The 23479-nt window shown below is 41.5% G+C and overlaps 1 protein-coding gene across 1 annotated transcript; it reads right to left on the minus strand.

Annotated features, from left to right (window-relative positions):
• Window positions 1-2978: 2978 nt before the first annotated feature.
• Window positions 2979-22459, minus strand: LOC112115926 (ubiquitin conjugating enzyme E2 U). Its single transcript, XM_024213150.1, has 10 exons — window positions 22394-22459; window positions 21149-21230; window positions 19584-19676; window positions 17422-17519; window positions 16216-16342; window positions 15130-15211; window positions 11037-11125; window positions 9796-9880; window positions 4436-4551; window positions 2979-3103 (listed from the first exon to the last, which is right to left on the minus strand). Exons 1-10 carry the CDS (start codon window positions 22457-22459, stop codon window positions 2979-2981), a joined length of 963 nt encoding a protein of 320 aa, XP_024068918.1.
• Between the last annotated feature and the right edge of the window lie 1020 nt (window positions 22460-23479).

The raw sequence follows: 23479 nt of genomic DNA on the forward strand, positions 1-23479 counted from the left end.
TATCGGTGTAAAGTCAATGCATGTATAATCAGAATTGGGTCCAAACAGCATTTTTGGCTGATTTGTATCTAATGCATGTAGACAAACCAATGAATTAGCAAATTTCTCTCTGTATGCACAACTGACTGGGTATCCCATTACTCCCCACTCCGGATAGACTTGATATGAGCGCATAGCATCGCACACATGCATTGTAGGGAGAACACCTCCCATACAACATATGGCATATGAAACAAAGGTCACGCACAAGAGCCCATAAAAATCTGATCCAAAATTTAAGGGACTTCTCAAACTTGCAATGCAGAGCCCTCACATGTTTTATGCTGGAAACATTGGGGCTAGATTTATACTGAAAATTATAGAAGGCAATTGTTGCTGGAGATCATTTTTCCACATATGTTCAACAGGATTAAAATAAGATGTGCATTCACAAACTGAAATTCTAACTACAGCTTCACACAGTCCGGTAACCCTCTGCATTCTAAAGCCCTGTACAGAGTTGTCTGAATGGACATTGTCAACATCAGGGCAAAGTGACCTTCCCCTCTCCTCAAATGCAAGTCTGCTGGGGCTAATTCTTTTCCAGGACTATTCCTTGTCCTTTGACTGCAGTGTGTGGAAATATTTATATTATTTTCGGCAAAAGAGTTTATAAATCATTCCAGATGTGCATGTGTAGCTCTGCACAGCTTGAAACTTTGTTCCTCCCACAGCTATGTTCCTTGTTTAAGTTGGGTGATCTCAGAACTCATGAAACTTCCTAAGTAAATAGAAGCTATAAAATGCACTAAACAGAAATGTTAGCTCTTCTAAAGGAAGCTTATAGCTTATGAAAGTCATTGGGGAGTTCCAAATGTATGTTATTTTGTCTTAGAAACAATACAATAATTTTCTTTTAAGTTTTAACTTAAATGCCTGCATTTTTAGAGATCTCTAGAGACCGCAAATGAGATCAGAGCCCCTTTGGGGTGGGCAGTGTGCAAACACATGGAGAGACACAGACCCCACCCCAAAGAGTTTGCAATCATAATAGAAAAGGCAAACAAAGGATGGGACAGGAAACAAAGGCTCCAAGAGGTGAATTGTCCACAGCATGCAATAGGTAGCAGCAGAGCCAGGAAGAGATCCCAGGTCATTTACGTCCCAGTTCAGTACACTATCCATCTATCTTAGGTACTTACAATGCCCCTGTGACTGGGCATGCCTCTGTGGTGTGCCCTCGTGGCCCATCAGGGCACGACTCACCCAGCCACAGGTCTTTGACTCTAGGCCAGCTATCCTTCCAGCTAAGACACACTTCAGACCTACCCCTTCCAGGCTGCTGAGGTCAAAAGAAATCAGGAACAAGAAACCACAGCTCAAAACTGGGTTTTCTGATGAACATTCAGTGCGACCCTCCCTTCTATTCAGGGCTTGTCTTCAAACAGTTCGTACTTCAGCTGATCTGCCAGGGTCTGGTCGTCCCTTCTAATGGGCCTTGTCTGACTGACAAACTAGCTCAGTCTCTGGGCTGCAGCCAGGCCTCTCACAGCAGGAGAAGCAGATTTGAGGGAGCTCGGTCTCCTCCATTTAACTCCCCTCTTCATGCTTCACATTTGCTGCCAGCGTAGTAGGATGGGGCTCATTGGCTCCCCAGGCTCTCATTAACCCTTTCGTTGCCAGTGTGGGGCCTATCTGCCTCATCACAGCCCCCCCACCCTCACTGTAATAGCTGAGCACCTAACAATATCTCATGTGTTTAGCCTCACAACACTCCTGTGAGGTAGGGAAGTCTATTATCCTCATTGTACAGAGGAGAAGCTGTACTAGATTCTAAATATTTTTCAAAGTTTACCAAATAACTGACATTTCTAATTGATTCCACCACAAACTATCATTTGTTCCCCTTACCAGTCTTCTCTGGCTTTAGGTTCCCCTATGACACACAGTGCACCACTATTATTAGTTAAATGATAGTAGTACCTAGAAGCCCCAGTCAGGACTGGTACTAGGCCCCATACAGACACAGAGCAAAAGGACAGTCCCTGGCTCAAGCAGCTTACAATCTACAACTTTTGTAAACTCCACCAAAAACTAGATGGTTTTATCGGCCTGACTCTGCAGTCCCTAAGTCAGCAAATCCCCTGCTGACCTAAATAAGAGAACCTGATTGGGTCTTGAAATCTAGGTAGCATGGATTAAGGCCATAGGCCTTATTTCTTCCTTTATGAATCCTTCCCTTCTTTTTTCACATACCTGTGATTTACCAGACTATTAGCCACCAGACTAGTAGGCCTAAACTGAGCTGCCTTTATAACCTAGATGAGGCCACTATTGATAAGCCAGAAAGTTAGTGTTAAGAGACACATTGAGTTCTTTCCCAGAAGCTGTACAACATTCACTCCTTTCTCAGCTAATATTGGTTCAGGGATCATGTATATTAAAGGTTGCATCATACCCCATAAGCATGAAAGGTCAGAGTTAAGGTTACAAGAACAACATTAGCTTTGCCATTTTCTGGTTTTTGAGTGCCCTAAAGACAGAACCTTAAAGTGTGGTTTGACTACAAAAATGATTATGGAGAAATGGTCTCTTCTTAATAGATCTGATGCCAAACACACAGAGAGAGCAGATCTTCTGTCTGTAATGACCAACCCATTTTTTACTCCGTTAAGTCCTCTAGAGTGAACACAACTAAGAGAGTGCACTGCAGAGTCTACTGTGCAGCACCAATAGAGAGATGTAATAAGATCCAACCGGTAACTCCACAGCAAATCCACTGAGGCCGATGTGGTGGCACAGGTATCAGCAAATAATCTAGTTCACACAGGTGAGATTCCTGCTCAGTTTTTACTCACCTTCTCGTTGAAGCTGATAGGAATTTGCCTGAATAAAGAGTGAGTGAGAACTGAGGATTCACCCCATAGGAATGGTACAGAAGTCTTTTGATAAATGGTAAGAAAAAAGTGTTTCCGTGTCTGTATGTGTGATCTCACAGTTTAATCCTCTAATCCTTTGGTACAAAGAGCGTTAGTCCAGGCTACTAGATTGTCCACTTCACTCTCCCACGGCTCTTCCTCTTTGCTGAGGGGTCTCTTTTCACCTGCTGCTTGACTTTTTGGTACTGGACCAGGCACATCGATGGTTTGAAATATGCATAGCAGAACAGATTAATAAAGAGAAAGGAGACAACAGGTAAGTACAAATAAGCTTGCCAAAACAAGCCACAGTCACATTTTTTATTTTTAAAATGCAGATCTTAATTTGCCTGATTTCTGGATCCATATCTCCTAGGCATATACAGAGACTGTACATACTATAAATCACGTGATACCTATATGAAAAAATGGCAGAATCATGTGATAAACCACATTTATCATACAGCTTTGTCCTCTGAACTCTGACCGCTATCCCATCTAAACTGGGACTACTTCTAACATCACAAATTGCTTTAATCAACTGCCATCGAATTAAAACCAAAACTCCAACCTATCAAATGTGAAGTTTCTCCCCCATCTTACACTGGGACTCAGGCTCAGGACAAAGCAATGTTCTGTCCTGGACCAGGAACAAGTTCTTTCTGCCATTCACACCACCACACTCTTGGTATTAAAGACTGTGTCAGTAGGACTCCGTTGACTCCCACATGTAACAGCTACGGTTCAGCTCTCCATTTCATCATTAAGAGCCTGCCCTGTATCTTTTACTAGTGAAAATGTGACCTAATTCCTGATCCCAGACATGTAGACTCTGATTCTCCTCTCTTTTACACAGGTGAAACTTCATTCACTTCAGTGGCGTTACACCTACTTTTCACTAGAGCAAGTCAGGAGAATCAGACCTGTAAACTTGATTCTCATCTGGAGCCTGATCCATTGAAGTGAATGGAAAGATTCCCATTGTCTTCAATGAGGTTTGGATCAGGTGCCTGGTCAGTTCTCACTGAAGGGTGGAAGTTCATATGCAAGTTCCATTTATGCTTTGGTCAACAGAGAATAAAAACTGCAACCAGTACAAGGGCATAGGAGATTTGAATCCAGGCATATACTGATCAACACAATTTCTGCCCTTGAACCTAATACTGCTCCATCAATGTCAACTGGAGTTTTACCCTCAACAGAAACAGGATTGGGTCCATAATGCCAACACTCTTCAGGCCTGATTCAAATGTCACATTGGTTTTAAAATACAATGGAGCTAATTCTGATTTACACCAGTGTAAGTGCAGGGCCGGCGTAAGCCATTAGGCGACCTAGGTGGTCGCCTAGGGCGCTAACATTTGGGGGGCGGCGGCGGGACCTTCCGCCGCCTCTGTCGGGGGCGGCATTTTGGGGGCGGGACCTTCCGCCGCCTAGGGCGGCAAAAAAGCTGGCGGCGCTCCTGTGTAAGTGAACAATAAATCAGGTTCTACGTGCAGATATCAGAAACATTACATTGTATGGTACTGATTCTTTACCTGGAGTTTGGTAAAGCAGGTTGTTGTCCTGTTCCATTTTCCTAATTTCTATCAGTTTCTCATCTATTGTTTGTTGCCTTTGCTTTCTGATGAGTTGAGAGACAATAGCATTGTATCTGTAAGCAGAAACAGAAGTAAATTAATGGATACTATCAAACATAAATTTGGTTAAAACTAACGTCTATAGGGCCCAAATCAACAGAACACTTAAGCATGTACTCAACTTCAAATGTGCTTAAGCCCATTCCTAGTCAGCAAAGCACTAAGAAGCTGTAATAAATAAGAACCTGAAAGTGACACTGATTATCGATATGGTTCTGTAACTCTGGCCTTAATCCAGCAAAGCACTTAAGCACATGCATAATTTTAAACATGAAAAGTTCCACTAAAGTCAATGGGATTACTTGCATAATTAAAGTTAATCATGTGCTTAAGTGCTTTGCTAGATCAGGGTCGGCGTGTTTGGCACTTTGCAGAACTGAGCCTTATAGACATATGTAAAACTGAGCTTGTCTACACTGGTCAGGTAATGGACTCTACCGGGGTGTGATTTCTAAAGCATACTAATGGGTTGTGCATTAATTAGTCCATGTAGACCTGCTGGTGTGCACTTAAGGTTCCCTGCACTTTAATAATCTGAGACGTTACTTGTGACACAAGTACAAAAACGTGAATTTCTAGCACATGGTATGACTTTTAAGCTGACAATGTCCCTTTCAGTCTTCTCATTCAAAAAACTTGCCTGCCATTTTAAACAGGTTACATTTGGAGACAGAAAGTGCAAAGCAGTGGATTGAAAAGGTAAAGGGGTGTCCAATGGGAAGGGTGGATTAAGTGCAACTCTAAAAAGTAATTGTTTCTATTTCCTACTGGAACAGAATACACCACTGTATTCAAACCCTGCACACTATTTTAATAATCTTTGTACAAAGTATGCTTTGCAATATATCATCCGAAAACTCATAATTTGCTGGTCAGTATCGTCCTGATAAAATATGTGTGACCAGGGCTGGCTTTAGGAAGTGTGGGGCCTGATTCGAATACCCGGCAGCGGTCTGGGTCTTCGGCGGCACTTCGGCGGCAGGTCCTTCACTCGCTCCGGGTCTTCCGTGGCACTGAAGGACCCACCGCCGAAATGCCGCCGAAGACCCGGAGCGATTGAAGGACCCACCGCCGAAGTGCCGCCGAAGACCCGGACCGCCGCCAGGTGAGTAAAAATTAAAAAGTTAGGCGCTCTTCTTTAGGGCGCAGGGCCCTCTTAGGCGCGGGCACGGGGCCCTCTTAGGCACGGGGCCCGATTCGGGGGAATCAGCCTAGAGCCGGCCCTCTGTGTGACAACATTGTAGGTGAAGTTATAAGATTCCCCTGTATGGTGTTATTAACACATGTTCCAAACGCCACAGCTCTGCCCAAACAGAAGTTTGCAAACAGGTCTGTCCTAAACAAAGGAATGTATGCTCTGCTTAATTTGCATTTAAGCAGCAACAGAATCATCAAGCAGGAATGGAAACAAAGAAAAACAGATGACAGATGGAAAAAAAGAGGAGGAAATATCCTTCCACATAGACTCTTTGGCTCCTGGGTCTCAACTGGAAATGTTTTTCAAGAGGGAACTGAAACTATAAAAGGAGGGACAAATACCCCGAGGCACCTCTTTCTCTTTCCCTGCCTATCACATTCACTGTGCCTGAAGAGACACAGGAAGCAGGCATGGGACTCTGGGAAAGGGGTCCTGACCTGAGAGTTTGATCAGTAATCTGCTGAAGCATGTGGTGAGAAACTTTGCTTGAATCTAAGATAGTTTGTTAACTTAGGCATTAGTAAATGTCTTCTCTTTATTTTCCTGGTAACCATTTCTGACTTCTATGCCTCATTACTTGTACTCATTTAAAATCTCTCTGTGTAGTTAATAAATTTGTTTTACTGTTTTAGATAAAACAGTCTGTTCAGGTTGAAGTTTCTGGGTAACTCCATTTGGGGTAACAAGTTGTGTGCATATTATTCCTTTAAAGGAATAACGGACTCAGTATATTTGCATTGCCCAGGAGAGGGCTGGGCAGTACAAGATGTGTTTCTGGGGGGAAATTTGAGACTGGGAGTATGTTGGGGCTGGTGTTCTTTAAGGCTGGTAAGAGCCAAGGTGTGGCTAGCTGGCTGCATCACACACAAAGACATAGCTGGGAGTGACTTACGTGCTGGAGGCTGTTTGTGAGCCACAAAGCATTGTACAGGGCACCCCAGGTTACAGGGCAGGGGTGGCACAGCTACTCAATCTGGATTGTACCCTGGTACGTCACACCTACACTCACGTTCTGCCTCAAGGATTCATTTACTATTGTTAACGTCTCAGACTTCTCTCCACTTTCTGTCTGCACCATTAGAATATAACGAAGTGTGTGAGAGAAGACTGTTGGAGTAATTAAATTCATAGTATGATGTACTTTATTTTCTCTTGATTGGTAGAGAATATTTGATATATTCATACCTTCCGGAACATTTATGATCCCTTTGCAGTGGGGAAAAGGCTATAGAATGGGCTGCTGTTAATGGGACTTTTAATTTATCTTTGATCAAATGAAATTGAAAGTTCAACTACATAAAAAGAACATTTGTTCAATGCATTCTCTTTCCAGCCACAAGGTGGCAAACAAGGTTTTAGCTTTTGATAAATAATATTGCACCACTGTTTTCAGGTAGGAAGAGTTAAAAAATAAAAAAAATATGTAGAAGTGTATTGGCTTTATGTACTTTTTCTTGTGAAGTAACCCAGCAGCACTGAATTTAAAAAAGGAAATGATGCTCAGTTAGTCTACATGGTTGGAATGCCTTTTCATATCAGAGGAGGAAAAATACAAAAGGATCAATCTTTACACATTCATTACCACATTAAGTCACTTAACCTCTCTGGTTCCTCAGTTTCCTCATGTACAAAATGAAGGTAATGGAGTTACCTGCCACACAGGGGAATTGTGCAGCTGCATTAATTAGTAAAGCACTTTGAGATCCTCAGTTGAAAGCTTGTCTCAAGTTCTTTGCTGAACGGGGGCCTATAGCTGTGTGCTGGGGAACTTCATCATTCCTTTTAGTCTCATCTTCAGAAAACTTCCCTCTGACATAAAACCTAACCATTAATTTTCAAGATCCTCCAACACTCCAGGCCATTCCACATGCCCTCCAGATACTAATTCTTTACTGTTCACCCCTTTTGTCCCTGCACACTATCTTCCTTCTGCCACTATCAGAAGATTTATCCATCTGCCCTGACTCTCTGGCTGCTTTAAATGCCATTTCAAGATCCATCTCTGCTTTCTGGCCTATGATTTTATAACATCACTAAAATTGTAAACAACATATCGTGTACCTGGGTGTCCCTTGTGACCAACCGTTCTCTCTGTATCACTGCCCTAAGGGCTGTCAACTCTCCAGGATTGTCCTAGAGCCTCCAGGAATTAAAGATTAATCTTTAATTAAAGATTATATCATGTGATGAAACTTCCAGGAATTCATCTGACCAAAATTGGCAACTATCTCATCTAGCAATGATGTGCCACGTTCAGCTATCTGTTACTCCAGGGTAAATCATAGGCTCAGCAGAGTTAGTCCAGATTTTTAGTGGTGTAACAGAGCTGAATTAGACTCACTAGTGTAGGAAATGAATGTACATAATCAGCTGTGAAATATCTTGTAATATTTTTATATGAATGGTGTTATACAAAAGCAAACTGTGTTGCAATCTACTTTATAATGGTTCATGAATGAGCTACAACTTTAATAAGAAAACGTAAACTATATTATTATATAGACAACCATTAAGGTTGTTTCTGCATTGATGTCAGAAAATTTGGCCTCTTACTTCCCTACCCAATGCTACGAGCGAAGGACATATTGCAAGCTTTAAAGCACAAACATGTTTTGTGAGCTGTTTGCAATTGGGGAAAGAATACTGTATGAGAGGTAACTCTGTTTGAACCTGGTTCCGGGCATTTGAACCTGCCTTTGATTCATCAAACCCAGAAGTTCAAAGACAGAAAAAAAATCTGTTAAAAGTACATGGTCTCCTACCACCAGATGGCAGTGAGATGTGGCTATTTCAAACCAATAGATTCCCTCCTCTACCCACTCCCCCCCAAAAAACCACACAGTAATTTCCTTTCCAGCTCTAATGAAACTAACATGAAAAATGTGCTATGCTTGACAGTGAAAAAGACGGCTTTCTGAAACAACTCCTGACTGTTAAGCCATATGCAAAAATGGACAGATGAGTTTAAAAGGACAAGTTTCTGGTTTTTCTGAATATTTTCTTGGGTCATATAGGATGCTGTGGCACTACATAATGAAACAATTATCAAACATACAAAACAAAGGAGTTCTGTTAAAGGAAATAAAACAAGGAAGTCATGTCAAAGGAAAATTAACCTTATATTCTAGAAGTTTCTTCAGAAAGAAAAATAAGCTTTTAATTTGGGTTAAGAACTTGCTGTCCTTCAAATTCAAAATTTGAAATTACCCGTTCACTTTCTTCCAATTCATGCTGAAGGCAAATAGGATTTGACTGGTAAAAGGGGTTCCTAACTTTTTGGCCTGTTGTAAAGCTTCAGAAGCAATAAAAAGGAGTGAGAAAGTCCAGTTTGATCTGAAAGATTACAGGGCAGCACAATGACCTTGCATTTTGCTTTGCCTTTTCCTTACAAATGTGCTTGGAAACAGGGTTTCAGTCACAGGAGAACTTATTGAAAAATGTGAGTAGGCACTCAAAATTTAAGGGCTTTGATCCAGATCCTCAGCTGACTTTACTTGCCTGAGCTGTGTTTGGCAGGGTGGAAGGAAGCAGTGGAGAATCTATGGGAGTCTCAGAGTGATTCTGGTGTTCAAGAGGCTCACCTTACTGCTGGTCCCTAAAAAAGCAGCATGCATCCATTCTAGTTAGGGTGACCACATGTCCCGTTTTTAAAGGGACAGTCCCGTTTTTTGGGACTTTTTCTTATATAGGCGCCTATTACCCTCCCCCACCCCCTGTCCTGTTTTTTCACAGTTGCTATAGATCACCCTAATTCTAGTAGAGCCCTGTCCTAGAATTTTCTTGGACATTACTAGGTAGGAATCCTACACTGCTTCTGTTCCCAATGCCCTCTACCCTCAGACCATCCACACAACACAGGGTGGGATTTGGCCCTAAACCTCAAAATCAAAGACACAGTTCAGAACATTTATCAACAATCTGGTAACATTTTGTAGGGTACAAATATGAAAAGCCAGAAATTATAACAAAAGCACTACAGTTCAAATGTTGCCATTGCATATGCAAAGACCCTGGGTCTAAATGTATAGCAATTTAAGCTCAGTGGATTTAAGACACTTACGTATTCCCATCCCATTCTCCTGTTTCTTTCACATTTTTTGCCTTCCAGCCATAGCAGTTCCCTATAAATGTTGGATCTTCAAACACTATAATGGCATAATTACAGAAAGTTACAGTTAGAGAAAAAGATGCACCAATCATCACATTCCCTAAAGAAATATTAAATATCAGAGTAGTACAAGCATATGCATCACTTGGAGAAGTTTACAGCAGAATCCTGCACTATTAAAGTCAACGAGACTTTTGCTATCAACTGCAATGGAATCAGGACCTCAACCATTAACAACTACGTATTGCTATTAATAAGGTCCCTGGGCCAGATTCTGACCTTAGTTAAAATGGGGTAAATTTGAAGTAATTCCATGAAACTCAGTGGAGTTACTCTGATAAACACTAGTGTAATTGAGAGCAAATTTTGATCGTTTGTCTTAGGTGGATGGCAACACTATATGTGCACTTTTAAAGTATTATGAATAAAACAACAAAACAGGACAAGAATTACCACTGAAATGTATGAACATAAAATGGTGATTATATGATACACATTTCTTTTGAATAGAATATATAATAAATAACAATATAAACCTGATCCTGCAGACTGAAACTCCGATAAGTAATCCCCCATAAATCCTGTTAAAGCATTGTTATGCATCCAAGTGTGCTGGTAACTTAGTTATAACAGACTTTGCTGGTGGAACATTGTATTATCATCAGAGCACTGTGTTGGCCACAGTTCACATCGGTTTTGTTTTGATCTTCTCCTCCTCCCAAAATGTTTTTCTACTCATCATAATTGTATACACTTCACTAATGACTCCTTAATACGTTTTCTTCCATACAAACCCAGGTTTCCAAACTTCCTAACAAGAACTTACTTAGATTGTAAGTTCCTGGGGGCAGAGACCTTCTTTTTGTTCCATGTTTGTACATTGGACCCGCTGTGCTAGGCGGAGTCCATGACTGGGACTCCTAGGACAATGCAATAATAAATAAGAATAAGGCCTGATCTTCAACTGGTGTAAACTGACATAGCTCTATTGAAGTCATTGCAGCTATGTCAATTTACATCACCTGAGGATCTGACCCTAATTTGTGGATGCTTAGGATACACGGCTTGATTCTGATCTCACAATCAGGAACAACTCCACTGAAGTCAAAGTTGTTACACTAGTGTAAATCCAGCAGGAGAGAAGAATCAGGTCCATTATGTTTAATTTTACTAAATCAGGCATATCATCTTACATGGGGCTTTAAAATGTTCTGCTGCTTTTGATGTGGCTATTCCTGACCACATCCTGTGGTAATCTTCAAACGAAATGGTTGTAATCCTTCTGAAAATATAAATGCATAGTAAAGTTTCTGGTGATCAGACAATTTGGTAGTAAACACAGATTTTCATGCATAACCTTCCACAAAACAACAGAATGAATTAAAAGGGTTTTAAATTATTGCTTTACTGGCTGCTCACAAATGACAGAGATATAGAGTCACTAGTGTGTAAAGCAGCCAGCTTAAACAAGAGCAAACACTAATATTTTAAAGACGTTTTAGCTATGTTTACATGTTACCAGTTTATGAGACAACCAGATGGATTATTTTCATAGTCTGCCCTCCCCCCTATCCCCTTCCAGGAATTAGTTTAGCAGAAAACAACCAATTTTCTGATTATTTATAAAACAGATCTGGTTAAGGGAATATATAGCTAATAGGGAAGGAATATATACCTTCTAAAATATCTATCATACCTCACCAACAAACAACGCAGGGTAGAGTTTTTTTAAAACCCTCTTTATATGTTTTATGGCTATATCTTTCGTCTCAAAACTATTACACATATATTCAATATAAATGAAGCAAAGTGGTTATTTAAATATTGCATTTTTTAACTATTAATTGCATTACTGTCTGGTTTATTCACACTCACACTAGACCAAATTCTCCTCCCAGTTAAACTTTGCGCTCACTCTAACTTGCACCAAGGCTAATACAGTCCCCAGACAGCCTCACCCCCTCATCTATACCAAGGATTAAGCTCAAGAGGAGAAATCCTGGCCCCACTCAACTCAATGGGAGTTTTAACATTGACTTCAGTGGAGTCAGGATTTCACCCCAAATCTCTATACAGACTCTAGAATAAAGACAAGAGTAGGGTTTCGTGGCCCAGCTGCCTCAGAAATAACGTGACATAAAAAAAAAAAGAAAATAGTTTTGAAAAAGAGAAAAATACATCTTTTTTGTTAGCGACATGTCTCAGAAACAGCATGTCAGACCACTTTGTTCTGGCCCAAAAATCTGGTCAAAGACCATTTATACTAGACATCAATTACAGAGATTTCGCTTGAGACATTTAGAAGAGGGGGTTAAGGCCAAAAATCAGGGGGGAAAAAGTTGGTTGCGACCTTATACTAATATATCTCCACAATACATTATTTTGTTGAAGATCCATTAGCCTTTTGAAATGTATTAGCTCGCTTGCCATTACATGTTTTAAAAAAATTGTTTGGGTAGCTAAGTAAACTCTTGTTTTAATGTGGCGGGGGTGATTTTACCTAGATTATTAGCTCTGTGGGGCAGGGACTGTCTTTTTTGTTCTACCTCTATACCACACCTAGCACAATAGAGTCTTGGTCCAGGAGTAGGACTTGCAGGCGCTACCACAATACTACTACTACTACTACTACTAATAATAATTTTCAGACACACAGTGTTGGCCTACCTCTGCCCCCACTGAAATCAGTGGGAGTTTTACCCTGTGTGTCAGGGCTTGTCTACATGTCGCTTTAGTCTGCACCAGAGGGGTATAAATTTTAGTGTCCACTATGTGTCATGCACTAACTGGCCTATGTGGATCATGCTGGCATGCACTAGATGATCCCTAGTACATATTAATGTAGTCCCATTTCAAACAGTAATATGTTAACATGCAGTAAGGAACGTCTATTGCGTGCCGGCAGGGTCCTGTGGACCAGTAGGCCAGTTAGTGTGCAACATGCTAGTGTGGACTAAAACGTATACCCCTCCGGTGTTGACTAAAGCACAGTGTAGACAAGCCCTCAAGTGAGAGCAGTTAGGCCAACGTTGGGTGCTTTTGAGAATACTACCCGATAGCATCAGCTTTTGGAATACATGGACTTGGAAGACCACAAATTTATTATCTTGCTTGGCTCTTCATTATGTACTGTATTGTCTTGTGCTGGGTGCTCTTGTTTCAATAAAGATACCTTTACAATTTAATCCTCATGCAACCCCTTTGGGGTTTAGAGAGCATGGCCCCTTTAAATCTTTTTCCTAGGGGGGAGAGTGAGAAAAAAGGAGGAAAACTCCGGGGGGGGGGGGGGCTCTGGAGCTCGGAGGGAGAGAGAGGCAGCAGCCCGCAGGCCCTCACACAGGAAGCAGCAGAGAACCTGCCTGAAGCCTGGGAAAGACAGGGCGGCCGATCGGGGACACCCCAGGACAGGAGCCAGGAGGAGCACTGTGCCAGGGAGGAATCGCCCGAGAAGGACAGGCTGGACCCAGTATCACTGCTGCCCAGAGCTGCATGGGGTTGTGAGTACTAGGGCTTATGACTCTGCATTGGGAACAAGGAGGGAGGTTACTAGCTAGTTAAGTGGGGAGGTGGTCGCTCTGTGTGGCTTTGCAGAGAGCGGCAGAAGAGGGCACCGGAGGGGTTTGTTGGGGGAAAGTTCACTGGCGCCAAAGACGACCAGGAGCACCCAAGACTCACCACTGGACTGGAACTTTGCTCAGGACTCCTGAACTCAGGGCAGACACTGAGCAACGTGTCTGCACACAGTCAGACTGTGCTACCACTGGGCCTGTGGGGCCTTGGTTTGGACGCAACCCCGTTTTACTGCTCCCCCTATATTCCCCCTTGTTGTATTTCTCCTCGCATCCCTCTGTAAATAAATATTTCCCTTGTTATATCCATTGTACTTTTCCTGTGGGTGTGTGTTCACTCTGGGGGGTTTAGAACAGGTGCCCCTGGGGTGGAAGGGATTTCTCCTGCTGCATTCCTGCGCGCGCCTTCTCTTGGCCAGAGCTGCCTGCAGAGCAGACTCCATCTTGGCCACGAGGGCGCTAAAGTTACACCCAAAAAAGTCAAATAAAACAAATCAGTCTATGTAATTCTATATAATGTTATAAATAACAAGAGATAATTGTACGTGTGAACCAAGAAAACCGCTGCAATCCCATTGCTGTCAGACATTCAGGAGGCAATAGTGAAGATGAGAGGAAGGAAACCAGCCCCAGAGAAAACAAGGACCCTTGAGCTCAATGACCACCATTATTTTTATCTATCCGATGCCCTCCCACCACACCTTCGAGGTCCTGTAAAATGTCAAAAGCAGCTCTTCAGAGGTGTTTTGCTTTTACCAATATTTAAAGCTATATCCTGAAAAGGAAATGATTCCATTATGGAGCTTGACCCTTAATACCTTCCATTCCAGACCCAGAACTTTCACTTCAGTCAATGGAAGCTTTGGGTGTCCAAAGAAGGTGGGATTGATCCATAATATGTTGGTGACAAACTAATACTGTTCATGCTTTTTGTTATGGTTCTGATTCAGTATCCTCAGAAGTTCATGCAAAACTTAATGATCCCACTTCCATTGGAGTTAACAGCAAAACTTCCACTGATAACTTCAGAAGGAGCAACATTAGGCTCAGGTTGTATTAAGAGCTATATCCCAAAAGGGGCAATTATTCTCTTTTTCCTGTTAGTGGATATTCCCAATTATTTAACTTCCTTATGGAAACATCTGGCAAGCAGTTGCCTTCACAGTTATTACCAGTAAGTCTTATGTCCAACTGAAATGAGTTCTTCACCTACAGGCATATAGCCAGGAATTGTGTCATTGTTAGGTCAAGTGATATTTTGGTTTGACCTAGTCAATGACATTTATTCCCGGAGATTATACATATTTATCTATAATTTATTTATTTTATTATTTTAATAGTATAGGGAAACCAATGAATTCTTTCTAGAATACACTAGATTGTTTTTATTTTGTATTTATTTCTATAGTGCTAGAGTTGTGCATGACATTACCACTGAAATAATTCTGAGGTTAAATTTCAAGCTAACATACGGGGCCAGGTTCTCTTCCTAATTCAGATCCCTTTGCACCACTCCAGAATCTGATTGTCTCTGGTCACCTGTGAATTCCCTTAGTGTTAGGGTTTGAAGCTACCTACCCCACCCTATCTCCAGGAACTAGCATTTAGAGTGAGTCTAGCACAATAGGGGTGAAATCCTGGCCCTACTAAAGTCACAGGCAAAACTCTCATTGGCTTTAGTGGGGCTAAGTTTTCTTAGTTCATCATAACTTGTTACCTGACATGGCCCAGAGAAGATGCTTCAGATGGCAAGTAATACTTCAGAGAAGAAGCACAATCTTCCCCAGTGCTAGAAAGGTCTGCAAAGGAGAAGATGGACATTAAAAAAAACAAAACTTTATGAGTCAGATCCTGTAAATTGGTTCAGTTCCATTGACTTCAATGGAGCTATGTTGATTTACATCAGATAAAGATCTGGTCCTATATTTCCCCCCAGTACTCATACAATTAACAACCCACCACATCTGCACTATGGTAGAGATATTGGGTTTGATTCCCCTCTGCATGTGCACTGCTCCTCCTGTCCCTGCCAAAAGGAGTGCAGCTGTCCCACACAGTACTCCAGAGGTTTGGGTAGGCAGCTGGCACAGCAGCAGATTCTGATGGCTTTGTACCAGTAGGAATGTCCTCTGCAACAGGCAAATTCTCCTCTAGGCACCAACCCATTATTGCCAGAATACAGCCACTTTGTGGCACCTAAGTGGCATAAAGTGGTCAGAGTGGACTGGAATTTGGCTCATTGAGAGCAAGTACAGCCACAGTACTCACCTTTCATATCTGCCACATGCCCTGCTTGCACCAACAACATTAAATATACTGACCCAAATTCTGCCCCAATTTTTACCCTAGTTGTAGTTGCTTTTGCAGGCTAGTCATTGTATAGCATAACCATACCACACTAAATGTCATTCTCATGAAGATTTACAAGGCAAGTACAATTCATATTGGGCAGGCAAATCAGGATAAGGATAGCAGTATTTCTGCTCTCTGGGTCCCTGATTCATCTAACGCCCTTCCTCTTACTTACTTTTCCTGCAACAAATCTGACTTTCCCTAATATCACTATGTAAATTACACTGGCCCTCACTCACCAACGTGTGATTTATAGGACCACGTACATTCGCTCTGAATTTGGCCCAGCGTATTCCCTTTCAAAACACTAACTGGTGTTTGTTGACATTAAATTACCAATCATACTAATATAAATTTACTGTTGAGCATACAATAAACTGTTTTTTAAAGAAGGAGTTTTAAAAGAAAAAGATTATATTTATGGGTAATAGCAAAGCAAGTACAGTATTACCTTCTAGGTGTTGGCTAGTTCTAACACATTGTATAACCATTTGTCTGTACAAGGATATGTTGTTTTTCAGCATTTCTGCTGCTTCCACATTCACTGCATTTTCCAGTTCTGGATTAGAAAGCATTACCTGTATAAAGGTATAAACACCGAGAGAGATGTCTCTAAAACATCTATTCTGCTCAGAACTCACAATCCATCAAAATTGTTGATTTAATAGTTTTACAATGAATTAAAAACAATCATACTGGTATGTTAAATTCAAAGCAAAAACGAGGCCACTTTGTAGCTTTGTTAGGATTGGGATTGGGCCCTTCATTTTGATTTTCTTAAAAAAGGGCTACGTGGTCATAACCTATGCTCCCTTCTTCCTGTTTTCTCTCAGGTTTTTGTATAATTCCAAGCAGACAGCCATGAATGATACATGACTGCCATTTGTTTTACTCATAACCAATACTAGGATGTCCACAAAAATCACGCATACATCTGGGGGACATTTTCAGTCATGAGTGGAGGGCAGGATATCCTTCATAGTGATGGGAAAGACATTACAAAGGGGTAGGACTTGCTCCAAGGAAAAAGCTGTATGAATTTTTTTCTTGGAAGAAAAGGCAGTAAATTTGAAACACTGAGGCCTGTGTGTTAAAACTGAAGGTAGCTGCTTTGAGTTACTCACTAATCTCAAGACCTATGCCGACACTCATGATCAAGACTTTGACCATGAGATAATTCAGGAATTTAAAAGTAGAGCTATCAGCATTTAAAAAGTATTTTTAAAAGTACAGAGAATCAGGCAGAGTACACATGTCTTGAGCAGTGGCTTACTCAAGATAAGAGAGCATAAATCCAAAAGATCAAAGTAGCTACTGGTCAAAAATATTTAGCACTGGCAACAGCTTCAATCATACTCATTCATTTATCTATCTGTCTTACTCAGAAGTAATGTGCTGCTAAATGAGACACCAGGGAACAAATACAGAAGTAAAAATAAATTAATCTTATTAAAAAAAGATGTTCTACAGAATATATTTGCTGTGGCTCTGAAGTCATCCAGCCATTTGCCTTTTTAATTTTAAACCAAATGAATAATCCTACATCACACAATCAGTCTGCAAGTTTGAAATCCCTACTATATAGGTAAAGTACATTTTAGTATTTTCTTTTATGAAAGAGATTTAAGCGAAGTTATTTACAATACTCTTTTCTTACCTGGATAGCGAGTAAAATGCTACTCATCGTTAACTTTCCATTCCACTCTTTAGGATTGTCTAGAAAATCTATACAAGGTCTCCCCGAATGTTGATCCACTGTATTGAAAAAAATTGTTGTGTAACTTCAAAAGAATTAAACAACATGGCTGTTGTATGCTAGAGGAACTAGTGAGAGTTATTGTTTTATTTATTTATAGCTTTAAATTACTCAGACTACCTAGGTGTTGCATAGGGCAAATCAATGTAACCGGGTGTTTCTATCATTGTCACACTTGTCCTCCATTCCACACTCCCTCGGATTGTTCAATTAGATTATACTCTTACTTTGTTTTTGTATGGTGTCTGTACAACAGGGCCAAACCCTGAGTGGAGCCTTTGGCATAGCTGCAATTCAAGTACTAAATAATAATACAGATTTACATTGATCATCATAGCAATTTGCTTTCTATTTCTGAAGTGCACTGAATCACCAAATATCAAACTGTGGGCTAAACTCTCTTTTGAATAGCACCGATGTATCCTTTCACTGGGGATGCAAAGGTATCATTGAGGCTAATATTTGGCTCCTAGTCTGTAAAGTGTATGAGTTTCCAGGACTAAAGCTGGCCACAAAAAATCCTCTTTCAAAGTTTATTATAGAAATTACATTAAAAAGTATGTTAAAAGAACATTTGCATTGCAAAGTCAAGCATTCAAAAATTAGGAAATGCCAGATGTATGGTTACCTGTGCAATCTTTATCTGGCATTTAATCCCATTTTCCTTAATCTGTTTTGAAAGCAAGATAACTATTTCAAAATGAGTTATGCTAGTATAAGGTTTGTGTGGACACATCTCAATGTTGGATAAACCTATCACTTCTGGCAGTCCTCCCATTGCCATCCCAAACTGCATTGCTTCATATCTGTTTACCTGTGTCGTGTCCTCTACCGCTTCAGGGTCAGTTTGACTGGATGTCACCTCTTTTTAAATGCTGGCACACACTCGGATGCACCCCTTTACAATTTCAGCTTGTGGCAAGTTCACACTCCCAGAGTCACATACCCATTATGGCAGCCATGCATTGTGCTTCTGAGTGGGCCTGTCTAGAAGTCCTGGATCTCCTTGCCCTCTGGGGACAGGGACATGTCCAGTCCCATTTTAGCAGCAGTCACTGTTACACTGATTTACAAGTGGCCATCGGAGCAAGAGTGGGAGAAGGGGCACTCACAGGCCAAAGCCCAGTGTTGCGCTAAAGCAAAGGAGCTCCGGCAGAGTTACACCACCACTAGGGACACAAACAGGACCTCTGGTAGTGCTCTCAGTACCTCCCCTTACTATGAGGAGCTGTACTGGATTTTTGATGAGGACACTACCCGTGAATCCCAGCATAGGGTTCTGGACAGTTTGGCCAAGGCATCGGAAGGCGTTAAAATGACCACAAACCCATTCAGGGGGCTATTCCCCTACGCAGCCAAGATCTCTTTGGTACATCAAACCCTGAGGCAGAGAGAGCACCAGAGATGCCCCCAAAACCCAGGTGAAGAGCCAGCCTGTCAGGGCTGTGGAGGGGACCTCTTCTGGTAAGAGTGATGTGCTGTAATACAATAGAACGGTATAGGGGAATTTAAACAACTTTGTTCCAGGTACTGGCTGGGCCACTGTAATGCTTGGCAAATGTGAGCTATTATCCTCTGTCTGCTCAGCTTTTATTACCACAGCCTTTGGCTATGTAGACTTCTTTATTGCCTTTCACTTTGTGCAGGATGGGAAGTTATGCAGGACACAGGGGAAGCGGGAGCTCCTGCTTCAGTAGCAGACACTCTCTCTTCTATCTAGGAAGGGACATGTGCTTGCATTGTCCCTAAGGGCATGCGGTGGCCCAGAGAAAGCCCAGTTTTCAAATATGTGTGTCTTAATAAGACCCAAATCCTGCATTTAATCCATGAATCCTGCATTTGGGCATTCGGGCATGAAAATGGAGATTTATGCACCCGTGGGACAACCTGAGCATTCAAATGCATGCTTTAGACATGGTTTATGAATCCCCTGCCTGAAAATTGCACAGAGTTTTTGGGAGGGTTTGAACAAGGTTTCTTCTGGAGCAATGATAGTGCAGGGAAATAAAAGTCAAGCTAAACAAGTATCTGAAATATCAGACAATTTCTCACATGGTCCTTACCATTGGGATGGAATGGAATGGTGTTAAATATAAGAGTTGGAGGGACACTATTGTACTCTTCAGTGTACTTTATTGACAGCTGGAGAACAGCCCCTATTATGAGAAAGAGATTGGTATTAACTAAAGTACTATCTTGTATTTAACAAGCACATCTGTGTTGCATTTGTCCAATGAAGGCTTTGTTGTTATGGGTTTTTTGTTTTGTTTTTGAAAGTTGTGTTCCTTGTGCTAATGTTAACAAGTTCTGGAAAACAACAGGGGAAGCAGGATGCTTCACATTAGATAAAAATGCTAATTATACATACACTTATTGGATTGCTGGATTATCATCATCAATTGAATTTAGTGCCATTGAAGAATGTCAGATAAACAGGTCTGGAAGCTGAAATCAATTCACAGACAGGTACTCGATGTGCCAAGGCACAGCAGGGCTGGAGTAAGGCAGAAGCACTATAAACCTATGCCTAGTGTCCCAATTCCTGGACTCATGGGATTACATCCTGGATTCAGCTTTCATTTGTTAAAAAAGTAAGTTTCTACTCTTCAAAGGGTTGCAAAGAAACCCTTGAAAACATGACCTGACTGTAACCGCTGCAGATAGCCTGAGAAGTGGGAACTGCTTGATGCATCTCAAGATGGAGTCACTGAGTTCTGGGGATACCCTGCTACCATTGATAAGTGTGAGGGCCCCTGCTGCCTCTCCTGGGGAGAAAAGGCGGCTTCATATCCCTTCTTTGATCTCTCAAGGTAGGGGGAAGGGTCCTGGTATGGGGGCCAGACTGTGGGAATGAAGCCACAGGGAGCCCCATGCCATGGTGTGCCTAAGGCTCATGATTGCCTCAATCCAGTCCTGACACAGGGTAAGCTTCCCCCTACTACCACATCAGTGTACCTCAGGGTTGTCTTGGAAGGACCATAGCTAGGGATGATCGGGGAGGTTAGACTCCTTCTTTATTCTGGGCTCTATTTTGTAAGGTGCTGAGCACCCCTGTAAAATAACACTTGTTCAGTAGAAGCTGAAGTAGCTCAGCATCTTGCAAGCCTGAACCCTCTATCAATAGCCTTGAAGGAAGTCAGGACCAAAAACAATAGGTTTTTGTTTTTTAATGTGGACAGTCTGTTTAATAGGGTGGGACTGTGGCCACCAAACTGCTGTCAGAGGGTAACAACTTTCAGTCACTACTTACTCTACCTGTGCTGATTAAGAGTCAACCATCTACAGATAAAGCGGTTATTAGTGATCTCCTGAGACACAAGTCTCTTGGCTGGGATTTGGAATTCAATGCCTCCTATGAAAATTTCATCCCTTATTTTGTAAAATATTCACATAGTTGTACATTGATTAACAACAAACATAATTTACAAAGTATTAATGTAGTTATGGAGGGGTACTGAAAACTAATGTGCAGCTAATAATGAAAAAACCAGTCAAGTTCTGTATGCTTTCTTAAAACTGTTTGCATTATCAATTTTTTAAAATAGCCAGAAGGATGGACGGATAGACATAACATTACACACACAACACTTATAAAATCACATGGTATGGTAAAATCTTTATATGTTACCATCCCAAAGAGAATCCTTGAGTCCCTGGACTTCGGCTAGCCATTCCAGCAAGTTATCCTTTGTAGGAGTGACAAAGATGCCCTAAAACAAAGGTACAAAAAGAAGATAAAGTGTGGAACGTGATGAACTTGACATGTTCCCTTAAAAAAATACTTGCTTACTTTTTAAGTTAAAATTAAGAGTTGTGAGAATTAGTTAATTAATGTTTCTAAAGCACTTTGAGACCTTTGGATGCATGAAAATACTATGTGGAAACATGAAAGATTCTTATGAAACCTAACAATAAAAATAAGCATATATATGTAATGTGGTCATAGTCCTTTTCAACCTGGCTTTTTTGGGAAGCGTGAATGGGTAGGAAATACAGCATATTGCTACAGTAGATGATATTTTTATGAAAAGCTAACAGCCAAGCATCATCAGCTAGCACTGGATTTGAACTATCTACTTAAAGGCAAATGACCCTATATACTAGTTATCAGTCCCAGAGCCAGCCAGTGCACATGAATATTTTGTTTTAAATTTTTGTTAAGTAGTTCACTTGCCACTTGAATTTTGGTGGACTCTGACACCAAAATTCCTTTCCCAAGTTCCCTTAAGGGTTTTGTGTGCACACTGGAGAAGTACCAATGGGGCACTTAAAAAAACAATATGAAGCTAACCAGAAGTCAGTGGTATTTTTGCATGCATATGGGGACTGTAATATCAGGTCCTCCTTTTGGATTCTTATTACATTTCCTCTAATTACCAATGAAATCCCAAAAGAATAAAGCTCCACTATTATGAAACAATGTACAGTTTTAGTTCATTAAATTACATCTGATGATCTGTGGAATTAACTTTGAAAATTAAAGATAGTAGGGTTAATCCCCTCCCCCCCAAAACCAACAACCACCACCCAAGAATTATATGTCTACACTGGAGCTGGAAGGTATAGGTTCCAGCTCAAGTAGACATACCTGCACTAGCTCTGATCAAGCTAGCTTGATAAAAATAGAAATGTAGATGCAGTGGTGCAAGGGGTGGGACTAGCTGGCTGCCCAACTGCAATTCTGGCCAAGACTGTAGGTACGTACTCAGTACATAATTTTGTGGTTTTACTTCTTGTGTTGAGAAGGGGTGTGGGAAGGGATGCTAACACAAAATGGGGGAAAGCCAGGCTCAGGATGTAAAAAAGATGCCAGTTGCATGTTCATTAGTTATACCCAGCTTAGATATTGGAAATATACAAAGATACTACTCACAAAAATGTTGGCTTCTTTATACTCCATATACTCTCTTTCCAACAACAAGTAAGCTCTGGAGTGCATAGCAATAAGAGAACTTGTGCAGGACTCTTTCTCTCTCACCTTCCCCCACAATATAGTTCTGGCTTCACAGAGGCTGTCGTCTTGCAAAAGGGCAGGTGATCCTCCCACTCTAATTCCTGCCTCACAGCGGTTAGTGGCTTGTACACATAATTTCTAAAGGGTTTGCATGGAGTTTAAAGAGGCTAATGGCCTTGAGCTGAAATCCAAAAGGGTCAGTCAGAGCTAAAAGCACCACACAGAGCTGGTGAACGCTTAGTAGCAGAGGCTAAACAAACCCAGCTAAGGAGCTTATGCCTGATCCATTGAATTTTCTTATATGGCTGGAGAGTGTCTATAGGAGGAGAAGGAGCGTCAGGGCAGCTGGGAGCCCCCCCAGCACATAGCAGAGGTACAAGGAATAGGCTGGACTCTGTGTATAGTGTTACCCAGCAACAGACTCCTTGGTCTGCTCAGCTGGTAAGGCTACGGCTTTGTTCCCCGCCCAGCCAATCACAGGAGGTCTTAGTTCATTAATCAGCTTGCCCCAATCAGAAGTGGCCTTTCACCCAGCACTTAAAAAGGCAGTTCCCCATGGCTGCAGCTGCCATGACACTAGAGGCAAAGCCTAGAGGCCAAGCCATGACTCTAGAGGCAAAGGCCAAATCCTGACATTAGAGGCCGAACCTGAGCCTAGGAAGATGCCCTTATGCGGCATCCATCTTCCTGGGTTGAGAATTACCTGGGCAAAGGGCTGCTGGAGGCTGGCTCTGCCCCTGGGTTTTTTTGGAAGTGTCATCATGAGTTTTAAAGATTGGGGAGTTTTATAGGGTAAAAATTACACACACACCACTTATAGTCTGTACCACTGAATAAAACTATGTCTGGTTACAACTCCACCAGCTCCCACACTTATCATGAAGTGCGCCCCTTTGCCCAAGCCAGATCTCGTTGCCTTGTTCCCAAACACCTCAGTCCCAAGTGTCTGGGTCAACGTGAATGGAGACGAGTTTTAAAAAATGTGGCTGTTTAGATCTGTCATGC

This window comes from Terrapene carolina, unplaced genomic scaffold (assembly GCF_002925995.2).
Source record: "Terrapene carolina triunguis isolate 2854851 unplaced genomic scaffold, T_m_triunguis-2.0 Scaffold210, whole genome shotgun sequence".
In the NCBI taxonomy this organism is placed as follows: domain Eukaryota; kingdom Metazoa; phylum Chordata; order Testudines; family Emydidae; genus Terrapene; species Terrapene triunguis.

Coding starts and splice junctions, on each gene's coding strand:
- LOC112115926 (XM_024213150.1), bottom strand. CDS start 22,459: ATGCACTCCAGAGCTTACTTGTTGTTGGAAAGAGAGTATATGGAGTAT. Junction 11,126..15,129: donor TCTTCTCTGGGCCATGTCAG/GTAACAAGTTAT, acceptor TTATATTTTCAG/AAGGATTACAACCATTTCGT. Junction 4,552..9,795: donor GGAGAATGGGATGGGAATAC/GTAAGTGTCTTA, acceptor TTCTGCTTACAG/ATACAATGCTATTGTCTCTC.